Source organism: Rhea pennata, chromosome 18 (genome assembly GCF_028389875.1).
Source record: "Rhea pennata isolate bPtePen1 chromosome 18, bPtePen1.pri, whole genome shotgun sequence".
NCBI classification, from domain to species: domain Eukaryota; kingdom Metazoa; phylum Chordata; class Aves; order Rheiformes; family Rheidae; genus Rhea; species Rhea pennata.
In genome coordinates, this window is record NC_084680.1 from 13,809,694 (window position 1) to 13,829,669 (window position 19,976).

The 19,976-nt window shown below is 45.0% G+C and overlaps 1 protein-coding gene across 1 annotated transcript in view; it reads left to right on the plus strand.

Moving 5' to 3' along the window:
* The first annotated feature begins 14,833 nt into the window (after positions 1-14,833).
* The window catches only part of ADGRD2 (adhesion G protein-coupled receptor D2), a 30,762-nt gene continuing 25,619 nt past the window's right edge, over positions 14,834-19,976 (plus strand). The window contains exons 1-7 of the mRNA XM_062590792.1: positions 14,834-14,881; positions 14,972-15,035; positions 15,459-15,689; positions 16,428-17,081; positions 17,772-17,870; positions 18,387-18,472; positions 18,970-19,248. Of these exons, the coding sequence (XP_062446776.1) occupies positions 14,834-14,881; positions 14,972-15,035; positions 15,459-15,689; positions 16,428-17,081; positions 17,772-17,870; positions 18,387-18,472; positions 18,970-19,248 (1,461 nt within the window). The remainder of the gene's footprint in view (positions 14,882-14,971; positions 15,036-15,458; positions 15,690-16,427; positions 17,082-17,771; positions 17,871-18,386; positions 18,473-18,969; positions 19,249-19,976) is intronic.

Sequence of the window (19,976 nt, forward strand, 5' to 3'; positions counted from 1 at the left end):
TTCTGTGAGCTGAGGCCGTCGTGTTGCTTCTTCACCGTGGCGTCGCCGTGTTTGCAGTGGAAGTAACATGACTCTCACTGGATTGCAGGACTTACCTGGTGGGTTTTGTAAAAAGCTTGTGGAGCGTCAAATGAAAGGAAAGGTCAAAAGGGGAAAAAATGCTAACTTTTATGCATAGATTTTACAAAAAGCTGTAATTGCATGAGAGCTTTTATGCAGGAATTCTAAACCCACCTAAAGCTTGCGGAAATCCTGCTGTATATCAAGAAGTAAAATTTACCCAATATTTTTTGAGTGTACTGCAGGAGACCTCTATCTGAGCTTTCCTTTTCGTCCAGCTTACTGACATTTTAAAAAGAACGGTCCGGTATATCCTTAGACAAAACAGCTTGTGGTAACTACTCAGGAAAGGATACTAAAGCAATACAGGCACGTAGTGGGATTTTTCAACAATCTACCACATTTCTAATCTGCTTTCTGAGTGTCTAAGTGCCTGAAATTACAGATCTTGCTGATTAAAAAGAAGTAAAACATTACTTGTTTCAAACATTACATGTTAATTATATGATGCCTTGTCTCTTGTTGAGCAAAACAAGACTATAAGTAGTGTCTTAGCTTCTTGCCCAAAGGGAACTGTCTCCATGCATTTTACCCAGTAAAATGTCTTCCTTCCTGAGGTGCTTAGTCCTCGGGACACAACATCGCTGGAGAGCGCACCGCTGATGGAAGAGGTCAGCTTGGGGTTTGTTGCAGAAGGAGCAACGGCTCTTCCAGCAGAAACGAATCAAACATCTTGCAGACTCGCTCTGAATGGTACCAAATTAGCAGATGGCCTAAAAATGAAACTAAGGTCGCATGTGTCCAGACCAAGTCTATGTGTCTCCAATGTCTCTGCTAATTATTTAAAAACAGATGTTCTCCATCAGCATGCTATTCAGGTGATGGTATGGAACCAGAAACAGAGTGAGTGGGCAAAGCTGTTATGCAGCATTTGCTTTTTCCTTCAATGCTAACAAGCACTTGACAGAGAGAACAAAACCAGCCTTGGAGGAGAAAAACAAAACTCACCCTTTCTTGATTGTCCCAGTCTTGTGGCACAAAGCCACATGCAGTGCTCAGGCTGAAGGAGCTGGAGAGCCAAATGTTGCACTACGCCCTGCCAGTTAACAGGAAAGTCTCACTTGTACCTTTCGTGAAATGTGAAAGAATCAGTTTGTGTTAGGGGAACCAGAGATCCTGTGATCTGCAAGGTCTCAGTGAGGACGTTTGGCTGACAGTTAACCAAGAGTGAGCTGACATGATTCAAAGCAGCTCTGCCTGCTGAAGAGGAGGAAAAGGAGCCTGATGTTGAAAGCTGGAACAAAGGAATGGACATGTCTGTTTTCCCAAGTGCCATTTGGTTCCTGTTATCTTCCAGAAAGCCTTGTTGCTCTGATGTGTGCAGGATGGGGCTCCCTGGGATGCACTGTGAAGCTGGTAGGATTCCAAAGATCACCTTTTTTGGCACAGGCTAAATCAGAGCATCCCGTGTATTCATTGCCTCTGTGTATTGCAGGTCCAAGATGAAGCTTGGCAGCTTGGTTCCGGGTGGAGTGCAATATACTGGGACCACGACTTCTAATAGACTACGAAAGACCATCCTTTGAAATCAAATAAACACTCAGAGAACCTGCATGCTCTTCTCCTGCTTCTTTAAACCTTTGGGTAACTAAAAATCCCACTTCATTGTACACTGGCTAGACTGGGAAGCTGTCTGAGAGAAAGAATATCCTCCTGCCAGATGTTCTTTTTTTATTCTAACACAGTTGTTTTTCTCTTCACTTGATAAAGTTAAAATAAACAGTCTCTGGGGTGAATTACAGGCTTCTAAATTGGATTGGCATACAAACTGTAGAGCAGTTGGTGGTTGGGAGTCTGGGGAAAAAGAAACAGCAGGTTTTAGCTAGAGGGGACAACAGCTTTATTTCCCTTTTGGTCCTTGACAACTAGGCAGATGTCCTAAGATTATTGTTTTACCTTCTAGTAATATAATATCTTTTCCTATCCTCCCAGGTATGTGACTGGCTCATTTGCAGATGTGCAGGTAGGTCTTTTCCCTTGTTCAAAAATGTATTTGTGCACCACTAGCTCCATCTATTGCCAGCTAATGTCTGGCTGAGATTCAGCTCTGTGCTTCTGTTTCTCCCTGTCAACGCTATCAGAGGGATACCTATTTCCAGTCCAACTTATGTACGTACAACTGATGGTCTTAAGAACAGGATATTTTCTGAAGGTCTCACATAGCTTTTCTTCACACCATTTGTATTGCAAACCGTGCTTCTGGATTGAGGCCCTCCACAATATGCACAGACGTTTATTGGTGTTTGCTAAAAGTGCAAACCTTGCCACGACTGCTAAGGTAGGCATAATCACTGTGGCTGGGTACCACTGTACTAGATTGGGAGAGACATAATGCAATGGTCCTGTTCTGAACAGCATGGTAAGTCTAAAATTATTTAGTAAAAGGAAGACAGGGAAAAGAGTGCCAAGTTAAATTAATTTTCTAAGGTTCTGGGCAATATATATAGAAATGCTTGTATAGTCTGTTGACAGACAGCAAACGATCTGTTCAGCAGTTTCTGTTTAGCATGACGAAGGTGATATTTGCATTATCTGAAATATTCCCTTTGAAAATACCTAGCTACGTACCTTTCAGAGCTTATCTTGACCTGGATGAAGTGCGCTGAAGCCTGAAGAATGTGGACTTCTCTTTTTATTTTTCTAAAGTAGTCCTGAAGTCTGTTTCTAACCTTAACAAAATTGCAGTCCAAATTTATCATCCTGCAAGACGTCTGACGGAAGTTAAATAGCGCTTCAAATACCTTTCTTTAAAACTCACTTAGGGGGATACAAGACAAGTTGGTGTTTTCCTCAGCAGGTGTGCATTTGAGCTGAATTTTATATCTTTACAGTTTATAGGTATATATGATTTATAAAATCCCAGGTATTTTGATGTCTGCATTTATACCATACCTGGTTTCCCAGTTTTGTATTTAGTGCTTTCTTTGTGCCTGAGGGCCATATGACATCTTAAATTCTTGGATCTTATTTTAAAGAGACTTTGTGTATTTTGGAATGGTTAACAAAATCTTCAATACAGTTTTACTCTACAGAGCTTGTACCTGCTCTTGCAGCATTAAGGACAAATGTGCTGTTTATTTAGGATAATAACTAGGGGAAATAATCAGTGGAAATTATTTTGCTGTCTAGGATAAGGGAGTTCCAAAAAGTTAGAGTCTCAGCAGATGAGGCTTTTGAGCTGATCCAGACAGAACCATCTTTCTTTAACAGGAGATAGTGTGATGGGTGGAGGGTTGCCATTACTCTACTCTCTCTGATGGAATAACTTGGCACCTAATCCTGTTTGTTTAAGGTTTTCAAAGGACAGCCAGACAATCCTGATAGCCACAGTCAGCCCAAAAGCTGTACGCAGTGAGAAAATCTCAAGTGCTCTGCACTGTGCCAGTCAAGCCTGCAGCATTGTCAGTGAGGAAAAAGTCAACGAGAATTCTGTACAGCACTAATGGGAGCGTGGTGTCCAGCAGCTTGTGGCCACAGGACTGGTGCCGACAACCATTCACAGTGAAAGGTGACAAATCAGCCCCGGCACTTGCATGAGAAATGACAGTCAATTAGAGAAACCTAGGAAATGTTTTCCTGTGTTATGAGTAGTTACCCTTGTACCTTGGGTGTGTGAGGTCCAGACTGACAGCATGGCTGATGTGTTTGATGTCTGTCTGCAGAACTCGTGGGGGAATATACTGGGGCTCTATGTCAACCAACCCTACGTGTCACTGTTTTTTTTATCAGAGGTGGCCATGGGCGATGCAAATTGTCCAGAAGCTTAAAGCACATATTGCAATTGTGCTTGAACCCGCGTCATGGCTGTGTCCTGTGCATATGCCAACAAATGCATTTGCTAGTTCCCAAACTAGCGAACAACTACCACATTGTCCCAAGGTGAACTTGTGTTAGGACTAGAGCCAGGCAGAGAGATAATCACTGAACTGGAGAATAAATGCACCATGTGTCTCTCCTGTTCAAAGCCACTCTAATTTCAAATGTCTTGCCTCAACAGCGATCTGCTAACAAACTGCAGGCCAAGAATCTGTCAGAAGAATTCAAATACAATTCTGACAAGATCAGAACTAGATAGACTAAAACTTTGTTAAGCTGTGGCTAAAACAAAGCCAATCAAATACTTGCCCATGTGGGGCAGAATGTGATCTCCTATGGTTTTCTCCCTTGTGCAACAGTAGCTTTGGAAAACAGGAAATTTATTTCAGGTGTTTTAAACTCATTACAGGAAATAGAGGTTGACCTAAATCCAAGAGGGTATATTCATTGCTTTGGAAATTGAGAGAAGAGAATGCAGGCGAGAGGTGATGCAGTCAAGGAAATGATATGCTGAAATGTGAAGCAAGCTACCAAGAATTTCAGTATCTGAAAGAGCAATTTTCTGAATGGGCAAAAGGAGCTGGCAGAGAGATGGAAGTAAGAAATGATCTTCCTTTGGGGTGGGGTGTACCAATAAAGTATGTGGGGCAGCCTTTGTTTGCTTTCAGCTAAATGCTTTAGAATACTAGAAACTTGAGAACATCAAATGCTGATCTTATGCTATTTTCTAGAATTATGATACTCAAGTCATGCTACTGTCTATCACTTGTCACTAGTGTTAGAAGTGCCTGGATTTCTACTGTTCTATTGATAATTGCAAAAGTCCTGCTAGTAGTGTTGGAATGAGTTTTTGGTTTTATTTATATTTGAGTTGACTGAACGTAACTGCAGATACGCGGTTGTAATAAGATATGCTAAACTTCCAGCAGTAGGTGTTGGTAACCTTCAAGTATTTGCATTTACAGATTTGGAGCAGCAGGTAGAGGCTGTAGTGTCTAACTTGTCTTATAGTAGGAATAGTGTCTCCCATTTTCACTGAGAAATACTGTTAAATGTGAATGAGGTAAGAAAAAAAATACAGTGGGAATTCTGAGCAATGCAGGGCTGAATCTTAAACTAGGTGATAGATGGCTGGGTGGTCAAGTGCACTAAATTTCCACATTAACAAAACTGCATCAAGATAGGCAGTGATGCCTGACTATTGGAAAACAACCTGCTGCACGTGCTGCTATTTTTGCCTGCTTGTAGGGATTGCAGCCCACTACTTTACACACCCTGCTTGTTTCTATCTGAGAATATTGGTGCCCTCTAGTGGGCTAGGTGGCTTCAGAATTTCGCACTCAGGCTAAAATAAGTCAGGAACGGACCCCTGTGAAGGGGGTCCATTCACACTGTGAAGTGTGAAGGGAGTCTCTTAGTTAAGAATGAGCAAGATCCTAGACTGAGGCATTTCTTGCTTTAAGAATGCCTTATGTGCAGATTCTCACTTCACCATATATATGTGGATCTGTAACTAGATTGCTACATTATTTCCTCTTCTGGTAGAAAGCAAGTGAATCCTGCAAAGGTGACGCTGGGCTGGAAAATTTAAACGATCGCCCCTTTGCACGCAAAAGAGATGGAAGTAATTGAAGTGTGTGGCAGGCCTAGTCTGAGAAGTGACTTACTCTTCAGGGAGCAATTACACTCCCTGTGTATCTTCAGTACTCTGTGATTTCATTTCAAAGAACTACTGCTTCATTCCTTGTTGGGCAGGTAGAACCAGAGTAGCTTTGGAAGAAGAGAGGTCTCCTTCCTGAGCTTCAAAGTGACATGCAAAGTTTCTATCGTAACACCTGAGCCTATTTTATAATCCTGTGGCCTGTAATTTGTAGCCTAAAATATCCATGTTTAGCCTTTATTCCTAACCCTATGTCAAAAATCTACTTTAATACTGTGATTCTGATAAAGGTGGGAAAAGCTGATGAATGGAGAAATGTCCAGTTGTCTCAGAATGGGAAGGAATAATAAACCCATGATGCCGCTTTGGAGTTAGGTCTCTGTTTCATCTTTGTAGGACCCAAAATATTTCTGCCTTCTCTGGGAACACAATAGAAACTACCGACCCTTCTAGAAGAAAAACTGGTAGTAACTTGGATACTGAAGGTAGCTGATCATATTCTGAACTGATCACAGCAGCCTCACAGGATTAAGTATCTGGCTCTGGGAAGAAGCTTCATTCTGTGCCTAGTGGAAGCTAGGCCTTGCATCCTTTTTAAATCATTGAAGCCATAACTACTCTTATTACTGCTTACTGTAGCTTTGTATAAATTGCCATAAGATGTTTAAAGAGCTTTTGTGTGTAGGTAGGCCTGCTTTGCTGGGCAAGGGCACCTACTGCAGGGAGGTCTCCAGGGAGCTACTGGAGCCCCGGGGGCTGCAGCTTCCCTCAGAGCCCTCTCAACCTTGGCTCTGGGAGCACTACCTGCACAGAGGCATGGGTCTCCCGGCACTTTGTTGGATGTCTGTATCAGTGTTGTACATTGGATTAATAAGGAGCATATGGGAGAGAGGAGAAATAAGAGAAAACTTCCTTGGAGCTGCCTGTGCTAGTCTGACCGAGACACTGCTCCAGCATTGCAGAGACAGTCCAAGGCTCATCCAGACATAAAACGCTTCCTCTTTCTTGACATCTATATTCCTGTAAATTGATGCAGAACTGCTGATGTCCAGTCGTTTGGAGAAAGTCCCTTTTCTCTTTTAACTAATGTGAATAAGCCCAGTAGAGAGATGGTTTCTCCATTGCCAGCTTCCCACAACAAAAGCTTGGGTCATCTGCTTAATGGTTTGTTGCGTTTCTGGTTGCATGTTACCGTAATACTAGCTAAATTTCTGGTGACATGCAACAGCCGCGTATGGAAAGCTTTACCCTTTAATGTGAAAAATGAAAAAGACAGATGCGATCTGGGTCTAATACTGTTTTTGTTCTTATTTGTTCCATCTCTCAGGAGCTCTCTTACTGCTGCCTTTCCTCATTTTGTATGAGCATCAGAGCCCTCTTTTTACCTGATAAAGTGGATACACAGAGTCACTGTCCCCTGGAAGTAAGCTCCCCTACTTCAGGCCTGTTACCCAGGATATACTGATCCCTGGAGAATGTAAACCATATCACTGGGATATGTTTGAATATGAGCCCATGCATATCAACTAGCCCCGTTGCTTCAGAATGGACCATACAGGATCAATACTTTTTACTAGTTTTTAGTAAAAAGTTTTTACTCACTGCAATTACAGAATAAAGTAGATCTGCAGTGGGTGACTGGTTAAGCCAGCAAAATCCCTTTATTGGAGAACTATGGGAAAAGGTTAGGTGTGTCGAAGAGAAACCGAACAAAATGGCCTATCTTGCCGGTTGGAGGATGGGAGATTTGGAAGTATTTAGCTTGAGGAAAAACTGAACAGAAATGAATAAGAAAGACGAGTCTTACTGTTTCCATTGAAAGTTTCTAGGTTACTCAGATTTATCATAAATGATGGCACTAAATAGCAAGCCTTGCCCAAGCTCCTCTGAAAGGCTCTCTAATATCAGCAGTTAATACCCTACTGCGCAGAGAGACAATTGAGTCTGTTCCTCCAGACAATACACCTGTCACTGGAAAACATAAAGCTGGCAATTAGCAGGGGAGGCTCTGTGTTGTGCTTTCATCCCAGACAATAAGAAGGACCTGGAAGAGTGAGATTAAGCATGGTATGTCCACAAGAGATTGTTGAAACAAATCTCGCTGAGACTGTTGGGCATTTGAAAAAATAAAACACCAAAATAAAACTCTGGTTAAAGCTAACTCTGCAAACAAGTCTCAAAAGCAAAATAGTACTGGAAAAGGGTAGGATCATTGGCCTCAGAAATACAAGCCTGGGACTGTGGAGGAAGACTTTCTTCTAAACCAAGATACCTTGTCAGCACGGTATCATGGGAAATAAACACTGAGAGGGGTTCTGCGCAAAGAAGGTGCAGTGAGAGTTCTGTATTGCTTAACTAGGACTAAACAGCAGCATCTGCGGAAAGCCTGAGGAACAGATGTTTTACCCAGCTAATGCAACTGCCAAACTCTGGGCAATACTCCGTATTTGGCGCTCTAAACTTTTAAAAATCTCCCAAACTGCTAAGCCTTCGAAGTTATGCAGCCCAAAGCTACGCAGCAACAGGAGCAGTCTCAGCTGCTGCTTGTGACCAGCACTGAAACTAAGAGGGAAGCAGCTGACTGCCTCAGTCTAGTAAAGCTATAGAGAGCTTTACAAGAATAAACTAAATCAGTCAGCAAGTCTCAATCTCTTTTCTGCTGGTGCAAGAATTCTTCCAGCTCTTGGATATCCAGAAAGCCACAGAGGTAGATTAGGAAAGTCTCTTCACTATCAGTTCCACCTTCCTAGGCATGTTATTTACAAGTGCCCTATGCCACAAAGTAATTTCTGCTGCAGGTCTTTGGTGATAGATCCATAACTCTATTCTGAGCAGTGCAAGAGGCATAAAAGGGGAAGAGGAGACACAAATATTCATTCCATAGCTCTTAAACAGCTTGGAGTTTGCAAGCAGTTCAGGTGTGACTTGTGTGCTGAAGGTAGGCCAGGTTGCTGATAATGAGAGTTTGCTGCAGTAAAGGCCTGCAGGGTGAACTGTGTTTTGCTGTGTGAGGAGAAGAGCTAGCATGGAGAGGCTCTTGAAGCGTACATGCATTCTTGGATCACACTGTCCCCTTGGGGAAGTTGTGCTCTCCTGCCTGTGAACTTGTGCCCCCTCCCCTCAGCATCCCAAGGTACACATCTGTGACATACAAGACTTTTGATGTGAAGCTTGTAACATCAGGAAGTTTGGTCAAGCCTGATGTGACAGAGTTGAAATGGGGAAGAAGAAATGGAGAGAACTAGACAAATAATGTGGTTGCCAAACATGCAGGTCTCTGACCATAAATGCAAATCAGTGTAGGCCTTTAGTATGCAGAATGAGGAAGCTTGTTTAGAAATCTGAAGAATTAGCTTGAACACATGTCCTCATGTCTCTCTCCTGCAGGGCTGTGAATGTGAAATTGCATCCATGGTACAAAGTCTGAAGAGCGAATTGTTCACTTGATAGGTGGCTATACTGCACCTTTGTGCAGAAGAGGTGAAAGAATTGTCTAGCTTTCTCCACACACCATTGCTTCCAATAGCTTGATCCATCTTGTACCATGAATGGATCACTGCAACACAGATGTCCAAATATTTGCTAACTGCTTTGTGAAAACTGATGAATCTTCTTTTGGGAGAGCTGACCTAAAGGTCCTTCAGGAATAGAAGACAGTCCCAGTGGGCCAGCTGGAGTTAATGCAACAGCAAGCTCCCCTGTTCCTGTTTATACACTGCAACCTCTGGGAAGTATGGGATGAAGAGAGAAGCTTTAGCACAGAAGTAACTGTTTCAGGGTTGTGCTCAATATTAGAGGCTGAGAACACATTCAGAAGCCCATTAGTCTTGTTGCTGTCACAATGGTATACTGTCTGTTCTCAGTCTTAAATCTGCCACAGATCTTAATTCATGGAAGTTGCAGGCTGCCCTTGTGTTGGGGTGGATGGCATTTGGTGGGAAGGCCTTTTTAGTAGGACTAGAAAGCAGAAGTGTTTTGGCCATGTAGAAGTGGCTTGGAGTTTTAATTTTGGCGTGTGAGAGACATCTGGCCTCTGTCTGTGTTCATCCGCAAAGTGCCTGAAATAGAGGAAGCTGAAGGCTCATATTTTTATCTCTTGATTCAAGCAGCACAACTGCCCCTTTTCAAGTACTCACTGTTAACCAAGAGAGGAAGAACAACCACTACACTCTTCTTTCTGAGATAATAAATAGTTAGGCAGTTAAGGATGGTTTATTAGGATGAAGAGTTTTGTGGTTTCAATTCCTTCCAGGCACAGACAGATGTATCCCTTGCAGAAGCAAAGAGAAACATCCATACATGCATAAATAAGGATACCAAGGAATCCTTGCACTGGAGAATCTGCATCAGTATCAGTATGTGGCAGCAGCACCAAACAGAAGGTTCTGAAGCTTTCAGATGTATGTAACCATAAAATAATTGAGATATGACGGACATGCAAAATACCTTCACAACCCTGTTGATGGGAGGGAGGTAAGTCTGCATCTTTTCTATCAGCCATTGAAAAGCTTCAAAAGCCAGCACTGGGCAAACACTGTCTCTGCTCGGAAATGAACCTGATTCAAAGTTTGGGAGATCTTAAACTCAGTAAGGAGGAGCTGGGTCAATGAGGGGGTCAGTTTTATGCAGTAAGAAGTGGATAAAAAACAAATGCTGGAGTAGGATAACATCTACAGCTGGACTAGGGAAATGTTATTTTTGAAGAATGACTCTAGATAACTCTGCAAGGGACAGGCTTGCAACGTGACCTAGTGATCTTTGACACACACATCGCTTTGTTCCATTTCTCAATAAATCTTGTTTAGACACATGACTTTCTACTCCATTTGGCAAATATTTGATTTATAAAGATTAATGCGTTGCTAGCCCATGTGCTGGGAAGCTCTTCCAAGGGTTATGTGAAAGATGTGCCTTGAGGGTGGCAGATGAGGGTTTACTAGCTGGTAAGGATGGTGCTTCTTAAAATGCACCTGATTTTTTAAATTGACTGCATGTAAACAGAACTACAACCTGTTTAAAAATAAGCTAACCCAGAGTGACAGGATCACCCAAACTTGCACAGCACAATTTGCCCTTTGCTCAGCTGCTTATTAGAGAGTTTTACAGGCATTGCAAGTACTTTGGGATCTCACCACCTTACTCTCCCAGTGTCATATTTCTTCTTGCCAAAGTCTCCTTGCACTGCATGGACATCCCTCAACTCGAAAAACTGTTATTTCTAATTTATTTTGAAATAGATGGAATGAAGGCTGACTTCAGGAACAGTAACTGCCTTAGGAAGACAGATGACTGGCTTGAATATTTGCTGTGTGGATCAGTGCAGATACAATGGCAAGTTCTTTGAACTGGTGGCACTGACTCTGCCTCCATAGCGAGGAGCAAACAGATCACAGTGCCTGCATGTTCTCATGGCTGTAGGAAATCCTATGGGGAGCTGAGAAATCTCAAGGAAGCTTCCAGCGGGCCAGATGCTGGACCTTGCTTTCTGGACTTGCTCAGCAGCTGCTGAACCTGCACTCTAGCCTTTTCAGGCTGGGTGTGATTTTAGGTGAAAGGACAACGAGGTGCCAATTATTAGTTTCCGCTTGCTGGCTATCCCCTTTGCCCTTAGAGGAAAGGGAAGCCTGGAAGCATTCTTGCCAAAGCCTTCCTTGATGCCAGCCAAAGCATGTCTTGAAGTCTTATTTAAGTCCATTGTGTGATTATGGAAATTAGTTCAAATTTAAATCCAAAGTACTTGTGTAGGTAAGGTTAGAAACTCAGGCAACATTCATTTAGCACAAGCAGCTTTTCTTTACCACCCCCCCTCCCCCAAAACGAGCACAAAGGATAACTCATATTCCTATAGCAAAGAGGGGTGATGCTGGAGACTGCAACCTGGATGCCGTACCTATAGCTACCAGAAAAATGTGTTTAGTGCTGTTAGGAAAAGGTGATAAATTCTGTCTGAGGAATGGGTATAAAAAAACGTAGTTTCCTGTCTGCTGGGGAGCTCAAGCTCTTTCCAGTGCAGAACATTGTTAGTTCAAGCTCCGTATGAAACCTAAGTCTAACTGTAAGTTTGAAAACCACCTTTCATCTGAAGACCCTTGGTTTAAACTTTGGCTTTTCCTCTTGCCCTTTGCTCCCTCTGTCTTGGAGGGAAGTAGGATCTAGAATTGGCAAAGCTGTAGCAAGTCCCAGAGCCCTCTTGCAGTGGTGCCACAGGCTATGCCAGCCTCCGATGCTGTGTGCCCCACTGTCTGTGTGCGCCAGGCCCTTCCCCAGCTGGCAGCGGTGGCTGGGCAGACCAGAGCAGCTGCCTCAAAGGTCCATTCTTCTGCCAGAGATTTATTGCGAGAAGCAGAGGCAAGGCGCTGGGATGTGATAATTGCCTTCTTTCCCGGACGAAGGCTCTGATGAACAAAAGGCAGTTGCCTGTGAATCCATGGTGTGACTCAAGCATTTGCTTGGAGGGGAGGAGTGAGAACTGTGTGCCTGTTGCTGTAGCAAAAGCGAATGGGTGTTGATTAAAAGGGCAGCTCTGCCCTGCACAGCGGAGAGTGCAGCAGCCCTGTGGAGGTGGCCTGGGCCCTGTAGCCTTTGAATTTGCGCTCTTGAACTGCCCCGGGGCCACGTGGGCCTCTGCTTGAGGAAGTACCAGGGCACTAAAGCTACCAGCTCTGCCCCATAAGGACAGCGTGCCAGAGACATGCTGCAAGTGTCCTGGGGAGCTCCTGCCTGTCTGACTCCTTGTTTTTCCATCCTGCTCATCATAACAGGCTGGCTCTTTTGTTTGTCCGTGTAGACAGCTCTTCTAGAGCTGGTTGTCTTCGCTTGGACTCCCGAGTACATTGATGTTAAACAGTAGCATCGTCGGGGACATCCGTGGAGAAGGGATTGCCTGGAAGGAAGACCCACCGTGCTGCTCGCACAGGTCGAGAAGCGGGGCAGATTGCAGGTGCCTTTCTGCTGGCTGGAGGGCTGCAGCTGCAGCAACGGGGTGGTGAGAGTGGGATGTGTTGGAGGAGTGTCTCCAGGTAGCAGCTGGCTGCATGTGGCCCTTTAGGGGAAAGAGATGAAAGAATTTGAGGAGGGGAGAAAAAAAATCTCGGGGATTATGTTACTTCCTTGCAGCTGGAGCTTGCAGTGCATGGGACCCAGGCAGCAGGATGGGGGTGTAGGCTAGGGGATGTGGGCAGCAGAGTGGGAGATGGGGGATGAGGAAATAGGGGTGGGGGATGAGCAAAGCAGGGTGAGGGTTGCAGGGATGGTAGATGCAAGGTGGGGGGTGAGAGCAGGGGTTCAGGGATATGGGGTGCGGAAGTGAGGGATGCAGGGAGAGGATGTTGGGTATAGGGGTGCAGGGAGGGAATGGGAGATGCGGGATGAGGATGCAGGGATAGGGGACACAGGAATGGAGATTGCGGAGTTGGGGATGCCTGAGCCCGGTGCCGCTCCAGGAGGGTCCCTGTCTCCGTTGTGTTCAGGCACCACCTGCTCTGCAGTGACCACGAGGCAGGTCTGATGCGGGGTCCAGCAGTGCCTTTGTGCCTGCTGGGCCTGGTGCGGATGCTGGCAAGGGCTGGCCAGGGCAGGGGGCTGCCACTGCCCAGCCAGAGCTGTGCAGAGCTGAGCAGGGCTGCGAGGGTGGCTGGCATGGAGTGCACAGGGTGGCAGTGCGTGCTTGCTGCGGGGCGCAGGCTGCAGCGTGTGGAGCAGGGAGCTGGCCGCCCAGCGCTGCCTCGCAGCTGGGGGTCTGGAGCCCTGCAGGCCGAGCGCTCAGAGCAGTAACGCTGCTGCAGCCCTGTTCCCCAGCGGAGCTCATCAGTGCCTAACCCAAGACCTTTGTTTCTCAGCCCTGCTCCTGGTTACCATATCAGCACAGCTTTTTTTTTTTTTTTTTTTCCTCTCTTTTTTTTTCCTCTCTCTTTTTTTTTCTTTCTTCTTTTCTTTTTTTCTTTTTTTTTTGTCCTGTGGAGAGCTCTGCTAGAACTAGGCTCCTTCCCCAGACTCCTCTGGACATTGATGTTACAGTCTTACCAGCAGGATCACTAGTAACTCTCGCACTGCCTTATTTTTCTGCCAAGATAGTGTTCCAGATTTCCTGTGGTAGCATCGTTGGGGACCTCGGTGGAAAAGTGCAGAGCTGGTGCTGCTAGCACAGGTCGAGGAACACAGGGCATCGCGGGCACCTCTCTGTTAGTGCAGCGCTGGGTTGCACTGCCGTTGTGGGCTGGCTGGGTAACTTGCCTGTTCTCACCTTCCTTCGCTTGCAGATTAGATGAGCTCCGAGTCAAACATACGTCTTCCAGGGGGCTCAGAGAAGTTGTCTGTTTGACAGCTGCCTGCTGAACTCTGAAAGATTGTTCGTGAAAGTATTCTGAGTCAGGGCTTCAGCTTTGACTTCCTCAGTCCCTTGGCAGCACCGTACTTAAATAATGTGCTTTTACTGTACACACAGAGTCCCATTGGTATGAAAGGAATTACTCAAGGCTAGCCGTCTCAGTTCTGAAAGACAGCTTTAGAACTTTTTGTATTGGAGATTGCAGTGGCAATTCCCATGTTTTTATCTTTAGATATCCGTATCAGTGACTTTATAATACCAGTGCTGTTAGCTGGCTAGATTTTATACCACCCTATATGCAGTATTTCCCTCAACTGGGTGCTGTTAGTGCTGCAGAGATGGTGCTGAGGGGACTGATGATTGGAGCAGTGAAGTTCAACAGCTTTTCCAGATCACTCTGTTGCGATGACTTGAATTATAAGGCACCGACTGGTGGAAGGAGGCTAGATTTACTGATCAGCAGGATCTATATTGGTGCTATAGTCCTGTGGACTTTAAAAGAAATGAAAAAACTTTCTATGATTTGATGCTGCTTAATAATGTAACTTATGATGGCTTTTTTAAAAATGATTATAATCGGCTGATACAGATAAAGAGGCTCTACTAACTTGCCTGTCTGTGTATTCATATTACGCTTCCATATATGATTTATGATAAATTATCCTGTATCCTGGAAACAAATGTTAAAGTAGAACCCTTGGTTCCTTAAGAAGAGTAGAGCAGTATTTTGATAGCATACTATACTGAACAGATATTTCAGAGTTGTTTTCTCATTTTGGTACAAGACTTCCTAAGCGAAGAAGTGTTCCTCTGAGAACTAGCTTTCTGCAGGATGCTTCCATCTCTGCAGTGCATTTCTGGTAATTCTTCCTTTATTCTAGCAAAGGGTGAAAGCTTCCCAGTTGGTCAGCATGTTTAGAAGAGACTTGAGGCCGGAATCTTGGTTCTTCAGCTTTCTGGTGAGTTTTTACAGAGATTTTAATAATTGGAATAGTTAATACAATATGAATGTTTTATATTGATGTTATTGCAACAATCCTTTCTTACAGGTTGGTAGTCTGTCTAGGAGTCTGTTAGCCTTTGCAGCCGTTGCCAGGAACCAAACTTTTACTGGTTAGTGTTCTTATCAGCACTTCTGTATGTTTTTTATAAGCAATACTCAGCATAGAGAAAAAATGCATAAAGTATATAGCTGCAGAAACACAGGTAAAGAAAATTTTTCTGATCCTCTGTTTTTGTGGCTAAAATCATATTTATATAGCTAAGTATTTGATTGGCTAACTATGAGATTACTGCCTGAAAATCAGGTAAGTACTGTCCGGTTGCTAGCCTTCATGCCACTGTAACTGCAAAAAAAAAAAAAAAAAAAGAAAAGAAAGAAAAGATAATTTTGTGCTAGCAAATTGCACTTGTGAATGCAGAAACTTACAGGAACTGGGAAATGGGGAGGGGGAAGAGAGAGAAATGTATGGCAATGTGCAGCATGGATGTTGCTTCCTGAATTGCACGCTCTAGCTTGTGTGTGTCTTTCTTTAGATTTTGCTCCTGTCACGATTGAGACCTTAAGACACATGTATGAATATGTGGCCACCCCTTTGGACTGGTGGCATGCAGAGAGATACTGTGAGCAGCGCTTTGCTCAGCTGCTTTTTGAACCCAGAGACAGTGAGCAAGCTTCCTTTAGCAAACTGCTGCAGTCCCATCACATCAAGAATTCTGTCTGGTTAAATGATATGAATGGTGTCTCACCCAAACCGAAATGGAGACGTGAGTATAAGTGGGCTTGGGTACTGGAGACACGTCCGCTGCTCAATCTTTTTCATACCAGAAAGTTAATCTGGCTGGAAATGTTGCACCTTTTCTTATTGCCACTACAGTAATGCCTAGGACCTCCAGTTACAACCTAGGATTAGCAGCATGACTGACAGTGGTCACAGCACAACAGCTGCCTGACCACTGTCAAGATTTTTCTTTAACGTATTGCAATGAAAGGAGGTTGTAAAGGTATCTCCTCTGCTCTGTCCTCCTGCTCTGTCTCCCTCTAAAGCACATCTGGCTTTGCTCACCCACAGCCATTGTAACCTGCAGGTCCTGCAGAGCAAAGGTGTCAGACACAGGACCAGGAGAATGGGCTTTTTGCATGGCAGATGCCTCAGAGGTCTTATTTGACTCTGCTTTTGGTGACCATAGGATAGGATGCATGGGAGTGTGCTGTTCCTTCCAGAGTCCTTGTTTGCCATCCTATTTGCTAGAAACATAAGTTTCTGGAAGTTGCACTTGCTGGAAACACATGGTGCCAGCTTGCCCACCTTCCCCATCCCCTTCAGGCACAGGGGAAACTGAAGCTCTGCTGCATGCATACAGGGTGTCCTTGTGTGATGAGGCCATGGGATCTTAGCTTGGGTAAGGGGCAAACAAAAGCAATGATTATATCGCAGTGGAAGGTAAGCAGGCTTTGGCCTGGGCATTGTCTTCCACTCTAGCTGAAATTTTCTCCTCTTCCAGAGGACCACGTTGTACCAGTCCTGGTGTTTGGAGACAAAACAGACACAAAATATGTGAAGGTGCTTTCTGACTTCCCAGCGCTGCCTGCTGTCACAGCCTGCGCCCACCTCCAGTGGGACACCAGGACCGAGGAGATTGCTACCATCTTTTCATATGCTGTGCCAGCTTTTATTAATGAGTTCCAGCTCCGTGGCTTTGTCGACGAGGAAGGCTTTGTTCGATTTGCTCTCATTGTCCATGGGCACCATTCCCCATATCTGCCCGTGTTCCGTGCTGATGGGCACTGGCATCACTTCTGTGTAACCTGGCAGCAGGAAAATGGGACCTGGGCCATTTATGCTGATGGTAAAAGGAGGGCATCTGCCAGTGGTTTGTGTGCTGTGGGGCTGTCTGCCCCCCAAGCCATCTATGGCCAAGGGACTTTCATAATAGGGCAGGATCAAGATTCCCTGGGGGGCACCTTCAGGGAGAAAGAGTCTTTCAGTGGGAACATCACTGACTTGCACATCTGGCAAAAAGTCCTCAGCATGGAGCAGATTGAGAGAGTTCGGTCATGCCTTGTGGTAGAACAAGACCTTGTTTTTGGGTGGAGCTCAAACGCTCTGGAGATTGAAAGCACCGTTCAGGAAGTGACTGCACAGTTTCTTTGCCCAGGTAAGTCCTGTTCCTCCTCTTTTTCCCTCTTCCTTATGCATTGGGAAGTCAGCAGAAGGCAGAGCATCCTGGAGGTCTGGGAAGCAATCCTTAGGAAGGGAGTTCTATGCAGTTTGGGGAGCGACACACTACTTTTGGGAAGGAAAACACAAGCAGATTCAGAGCTGGGCTGGGCAATTTCCCAATCATGGTTAAAATCATAGTCAGAACTAAACCACTGCTCATTGAAGACCCCTGCAGTGACCATTGTCCACTGCTTTTTGATGCAAAATAACTCTAGCAAAGATAGTCAAGGCAAATTACACTTTTCCTCTTCTACCTGGAGAAAGGGCTTACTTTTCAGTGATGCTGATCCTTGATACTGCACACGTAGTGCTTTTACACACTACTTGGAGAAGGGTTTCTGTCTCAGCTAGATTTGCTTGATAATTTTTGGATCAAAACTTGAACTCGAGGCCTGGCCTTGTCACGTCCACTGAGCTCTTCCTGAAGAGTATTTACGAGACCTGTTGGAAGCAATTTCTGACCTGTCCCTGCTCTGCTCTGACTGGGCTGTGAGGCTGCTTCAGGAACAATTTTCAGCTTTTGTTTTCAACAGTTTGTGTATTGCTTGCAGGAAACGGGATACCTGCTTGGGGATGGCATGTCTCTGGAGAATCTTGGGACTTCTGTTTGTGTGTGTTTCCACAGGGCCTGTTGAGGAATGCCGAGTTTTTGAAGTTGGCAGCAGTGGATTCAGTTACATGTCTTGTTTGCAGTCCTTGCCTTTTATCTGTTGCTACAGAAAGGGTATATCATCTGTTATTTATTTGTTCATTACTTCCATGGCATTCACTCCTGGAGGTCCTAGCTAGGATCAGGGCCAGCACCAGGGAGGTCTAATGTCTGCTGTGGGGGGGGGGGGGTTGCATGTAAAATGTGCTGTAGCAGTGACTTGACTTCACTTCTGTGCTCTCTGACAGGCTATTTTGTTAACTCTGCAGTTATGCAGTGCTTGTGCATGCTACAGGGTTCTTGGATATAATGCTGCAGAGTGCCACCAAATCCAGGCATTTCCAAACTTGTTGGATGGGAGGACATGGGGAGGAGACAGAAATGAAGGGTTAGACCCTTCATTAGGATTAGAAGGGTTTCTCCAAATGGAGTCTTGCACTGAAAATAAGCTGTTTATGAAATCTCCTTGTCCTGACTGCCCTCCTAACTTACCCAGCATCTGAGGTACCATTCCCTAGACTTTAAGTGTCATATATGTTAACCATGCTGCTAGACACCACAGCAATGCTTACACTTTTGTTTTATTCTCAGATTCCTATTTGCAGCTGAAAAAAATTCAGCTGGAATCCAGCCATTCACTTGTCTCCCATGTGAACATGCTTGCAGATAGGACTGTGGTGAGTCCTGCAGGCCCAGCCATGGTGACTGTTCTCCAGGGCACTGGGAGTAGGTAGGAGCAGTTGGGGTGGACCTACTGGCATCTAGCTGGTGCTTGAGAAGGTCAGTTTGCGTGAAGTTATGTCTCGAGCCTCTTCTGAGCTGCTGTCAGAGAGAGTGAGCCATGCAGCTGTCACCTGTGGGTCTAGTTTCTGATATCTGTGAATGACTGGTTTTGACACAGCCTATTGTACAGGCTTGGGGACTGGTCAAGCAAATTCTCAATGGTGTGATCGAGCAAGCACAGTGTGGCTTCAGGTTGGCTCTTGTTGCCAGGGTTGAGGGGCTTGGACAAGACAGTTCAAAATGTTAAGGCAGACCTTCTTTCTCTAAGATATGCCTGGTTGGCTAGGCAGAAGAGGGCATGCAGTGTGTTAGCTAGGGTCCCTAGTGTACTGCATAACTGACGAGCAGAATCAGGGCTCTGCAATGAACTAAAATACCTTTCCCATTGCAGATTCCTGAGAACATATTCACAGGTGATGTCCCAGACATGAACCTCTCTGTTGCCCTTGATGCCCTTGATGTCCTGGCATCTGTCCTGAGGGAAGGAGAGACACCCGTGGAGTCATCTGACCTCCTTGGAGTGCTTCAGTTACTAAAGCAAGTTTCTGATGCGGAAGTCCAGGATGGAAAAGAGTCAGAGATGTTGGAGCAGTTGGGCCGATACTATGTGGAAGTGACTGGATTAATCCTGGAAGAGCACAATATTGAAACATGGTTATCAGTCAGCCAGGTGATGCATGACACCAAAGGTCTGGAAAGCTGTGTGCCATATCTGTTCATCCTGTTGTGCATGCAGTTCGTTGGCCTGCTGTACAACCGCAAGTTGAGGGCCTGTCCTTGGTCTTGTGCAGCCTTCCTGGGTGTATTCTTGAGCTTGTGAAAATGCAGCAAACATGGGCATTGAACTTCTTTGCCAGTTCAGAGAAGGGCTAGCTGCCTTAGTGTTGCATCATTTGTTGGAGGTGTAAACAAGTTCTTCTGCAAACAAGTGCAGTCAGTTCCTTATAAAACCCTCCTGTGGTTGCCTCAGTTCTCTTCAATCTTCCCTACTTTGCCAGCCTGGATTTACAGGATTACACACACTTTGTGGATTCCTTGCTCTCACTGTCCTTGGCAGGGCAGTGCCCTCTATTTACAAAGTTTGTTGCATTTTCTGTGGGTGGGCTGTCAAGTTGTCCATCATCAGCTCCCAAACTGTTTAAAACAGTGTCAGGCTTTGTGTGAGGTATATCCATCATTTCACTCCATGTTAGAATTTTCTCCACTGGCTTAATTTTCCCTTCTCACGTAAATCTTTCATGTCTGCTGTATGATCTGCTCTCTCCACCTGTCTCTGGGGAAAGTGTGACAGTGCTTGGCCTGGCCAGCACTCCAGGAACGGAGCCAGGGACCTCCAGAGAAGAAAGGATACTGAATAGCTCAGAGCTTACCTCATCACAGAGTGGGTCTCTGTTGCCA